Source organism: Rhagoletis zephyria, unplaced genomic scaffold (genome assembly GCF_001687245.7).
Source record: "Rhagoletis zephyria isolate East Lansing unplaced genomic scaffold, Rhagoletis_zephyria_1.1 Rzeph_scaffold_00105, whole genome shotgun sequence".
In the NCBI taxonomy this organism is placed as follows: Eukaryota; Metazoa; Arthropoda; class Insecta; order Diptera; family Tephritidae; genus Rhagoletis; species Rhagoletis zephyria.
The window spans coordinates 118,400-122,721 of NW_016157189.1; the positions used below are offsets into that span (position 1 = coordinate 118,400).

Genomic DNA, 4,322 nt, shown 5'->3' on the forward strand with positions numbered 1-4,322 from the left:
TGCTTAATGTAAGAAACCCTAAATGTTAATTTCTAATAAAAAAACTGTACATTGAAGTGAGCGAGCATTATTTTTATAAGAAATCTGTAGCCCCTTTCTTTAACTTTTCTCTACCAATTTTTTCTCTACTGGTAGAGAATATACGTCACTCTCTACTACTCATTAGCAGTAGAGAACAGGGCGGCGAATTCATATCTCAATTCGCCTTGGTAGAGAATTGTTATAGAAACGAGCTACTGTTTTTACAATAAAAATTCACTACAAAATATCTGTCCAGGTATTGTGTTCGATCCGCCTGCCAACCAGGTCAAGTAGCGCACAGTGGGCTGCCGCTGCTGCTACTGCTTTCACGCTTAATGCACAACTCCTGCTGCGAAAAATATGTACTATTTTCGCTTGACTGCCTAGTGCTCTGATAAATGCTTTTTTTTGTAGATTTTGTTGTGATTGTTGTAACTGACTCAGTGGCTGCCATCTCAACGTCCAGACACTTTGTTTTGAGTATTGCATCTACATCCGCATCAGCGTTAACTTCTCTGCTTATCTCAGCTTCTTCGGCATCCCTTACAAGTGCCATCTCGGTATTGGTGTCAACTTCCGTTTTCACCTCCGCATCTCCATCCTGATCTAAACTTAATTCGTTTTGCACAATTTGCAAACCTCCACTGGTTGAGGACTCGCGATCTGAAATGCTCGACGTAGAGCTGCGTGTAGATGGCGACTTCGATGCGGCTTTATGACTGCCAGACGCTGTGGCTTGAGACGATGTGAGCCCGACAGTTTCAGCTGCACCGCCAAGTGGCAGTTGTGTCACTTTACCCATAAAGGAACGTATCTCTTCAAAGTAGGACTCTTCTGTAGGATTATCGCAGTAGCCACCACGCCGTAGACCGCGTATGCGCTCGTTCATGCCCAAACCAAGCGACACAGCGTCACTTTCATGTTTCTTCAGATGACGATCCAGGTTCGTCTGCTGACCAAAGCAACGCTCGCAAATCTCACACTTGAAAGGCCGCTCTTTGTTGTGTATGTTGCGTACGTGACGCTGCAGGTTCGAGGATATGCTGAAGGAACGTTCACAGTATTTGCACTTGTACGGCTGCTCGCCGGTGTGCGTTCGTAGGTGGCGAGTTAGATTGGCGGATCGCGGAAAAACCTTGCCGCAGAACTTGCAAGTGTAGCGATCTTTGCTTTTGTACTGCGCCGCTGTGGCATTATTCATTGTGTTTGCCGTCAAACCGGCTCGTGACGTAGACGACGATTTCTTAGGGTTATGATGAACACCATCCGAAACAAGCGCTGTACGACTTCCTATACCTCCAGCAGTAAGTTGCTGCTGACGCGCATGACGATTTAACTGCTGCTGGTTGGCGTGTTGTTGCAAGTGTTTTGGTGTACCTTCTCCCCCACCACTGCTGCCACCGCCGGAATTCAGCGCCACTTTGCTAACGTTGGCGCCCATTAGCGGGTGAGTTAACGCATCAGCTAAACTGCTACGACCGCCTCCGCCGTCATAGTGGAATTCGAGTTGCGCATCGTTGGACGCGGATTGTTGTAGCTGTAACGAATTGGGCAGCATATCCTTTTGCAACGACGGCTGCAGAAAGGGGAAGGAACTCGCTGTTGGAGGACGAGGCAGCACGAACGGGTTACGGTAAGGCATTGGAATGGCCTTCGCCATCGCTTCCAGCAATGTTGGATGTAAGGCGGATGAGACAAATGGCAGTCGATCTGCTGATACTGCTGCGGCGGCGGCATTCAAGTGCAATGATTCAGTGAGGCGCAAGCAGGCCACGCCCAAATCCGACTTTTGTGTGCGCAAGCGTTGCTTTTGTTTGCTGCTTAGGCTTTCTAGATTAGCAGCTATCGTATTGTGACACAAAGATGGCAGATTGTTGTTATTAAGCTCCTTTTCGCAGTTGATATCCGCCGGCGACGAATCGCGTTGTACGCGGAAATTGAATGTGCGTGCGTTTTGGGACGGCGTGTGCCCACTAGGGCTATTATGACTACTAGGGGACGCATCGCTTTTGGGTGTGCTGTGGTAATTGGAACGACTGTTGTAGTTTGTGCCACTATATATCAGATTGCTATTCTCATCTTCTAGTGGAGAGGAGGCACCGCTTGCGCTGCAGCCGTCGTGCTTTTTGTGTGCTAGCCGTAAGTCGAGCGGTTGGTCGTAACTGCTGCAGCGTTTCCGAGTTTTTGCTTCTTTGTGGCTTTGACTTAAGGCGGATATTGTGAGTGATAGTGGTGACGTGCACGCTGCTGCAGATGAGGTCCGCGCCGCCGTCACCGACAGGTCATAAGGTACTTGTGATGCATAGGTAGTGGTGGGCACTAGGCCTAATAATGGATAGACGCACCCTTGCTTAGGGCTGGGCAGCATTTTTCTTGGTGAGTGATCCTTCTCTCTCATCACTAGCGTATTTCGTTTTGTAGCGAATTTGTTGCCAGCTTACAGGCAAAACGTATACATACCTTTGTAGGAATTACTCCAACTCATTACACTAATTGTTGGGCGTTAGGATGTGAAGCGCATGGATATTGTTGGAGTATCTCGAATATCAGAGTTGCTGAAATAAAATAAAGTGAGAAAAGAAAATATTTTTAGAATAATTTTTGGAAAAATGGCACTTTTTTCAGCTAATTTCAATAAACTGTAAATTAATTTGGCATGAAACAAAATACAGAGAAAAACACTTTGACTTTTCTCCTTCTGTAAACAAAATACATAATTAGAAATTGGAATGGAAAAACACCAGTTTACTTTTCGAACACATCCGGCCACTTCTATACACACAGGTCGGGTGTCAAAGAATATGCAAATAAAAAAGTAGTGAGCTATTTATTTACTTACACTTAACTGTATGAATAGGTGTGCAAATATTTAATTAGTCGAGGCTTCTAACATATCTACTGTGGGTCTGCGTAAATATAGAGACGAATTTAGTGGAATTAAAAACACTTTTATTAGATCTTCACATGTTAGCTATCGAAAAGTTTTGAGCTTTTCTTAGAAAACCTTTCGTTGAAAATGATAACTCGGCTAAACATCTGTTTCTTCTTATTATGGCAAACTATAACTCTGATATGTTAGAAAATTTAACAGGTGAAGTAATTAGCTTAATAATTAATTGGCTTTAAAATTTGACTATAAGGCATTCTAATGTCAGAAAATAAAGCGTGAAAGCTGTTTTATTACTTCACCTGTTTAGTGCGCCATGATATTAAGTATATATGTAATACTCCTATATTGACAATAACAACTAGTACAGTCCGAAAACGTTACAGTACAAATATATAAATAAACACGTACACATACGTTTATAAATACCATGCAAACCATTTTTACATAGTATGTATTCTAAATTGTAGAGAAAAGTTCCCGAAATCTTAACGAAATCTTTGGGAGTATCTCATTTCTGTAACGATTTTTTTACGAATCTTCAAAGAAAATTGTATGAAGTGGTTGACACGAACTCGTAAAAAAATTGCTGTAGGAAAAAAAAGAAAATTCTGAAAAAATCTGCTAGAAATTTTTCACATTGCAGCATTATTTTCATTCAGACTTTTAGGAATTCTTTAAAATTTCTCTACAATTAAGAATACGCTGAAAAAATGGTTTGCAGGGTCGTTTTGATTTCGGAATGCTTACACATTGAGAAGCAGGGATGCCTATTAAGGCTGAAAAAATTCCCCTATTTTCAATGGTATTCCCCCAAATTAACATTTAAATTTAAGGCACTTCACTCTCATTTCTGAGTATATTTCGTAAAGCATATCTATCATACATGTACATATATCGGGCATTCCTTGAATCATATAAACTTAGGTCTCTTTTTATGCGGATTTGAATTTATTTATATATTTTTTCGCTGTAGCTGTTTTGCTTTTTTGAGTGTTTTTATTACTATCTTTCGGTGTGTATGAGACAATGCTTCTGATAAAAAATTTGTCTTTGTATTCCTACATAATTCATGTATGTATTTATTTTGGTATTTTTTTTTTTTTTTGGTCAAAATACAGTAAAAATTTTTATTTAATGTTCAGTTTTACATGGAATAATAAGTGTTGAAGTGAAGAAATAAATTGTTTTTTTTTCTTAATATTGCCTCATTGAATTTTTTTATGCTGTTTTTTAGAATTTTTTACATGGAGTATCTGAATTTATGCAGTTTTTGAAATGGGGATGCGAACGGTAACGTGGCCCACTTCGCATATAACGGTATTTTCTAAAAATGCAAAAACTAAGATATTTCAGTAAATATTAGATGCAAATTGTTGAAGATGAGTGAAGTAGAATTGTGGTAAAAAATAAT

At 40.5% G+C, this 4,322-nt stretch overlaps 1 protein-coding gene across 1 annotated transcript; it reads right to left on the reverse strand.

Annotated features, from left to right (window-relative positions):
- Window positions 1–307: 307 nt before the first annotated feature.
- LOC108377381 (protein sister of odd and bowel-like) lies at window positions 308–2,419 on the reverse strand. The gene has a single exon (XM_017633641.1). It carries the CDS (start codon window positions 2,417–2,419, stop codon window positions 308–310), a length of 2,112 nt encoding a protein of 703 aa, XP_017489130.1.
- Between the last annotated feature and the right edge of the window lie 1,903 nt (window positions 2,420–4,322).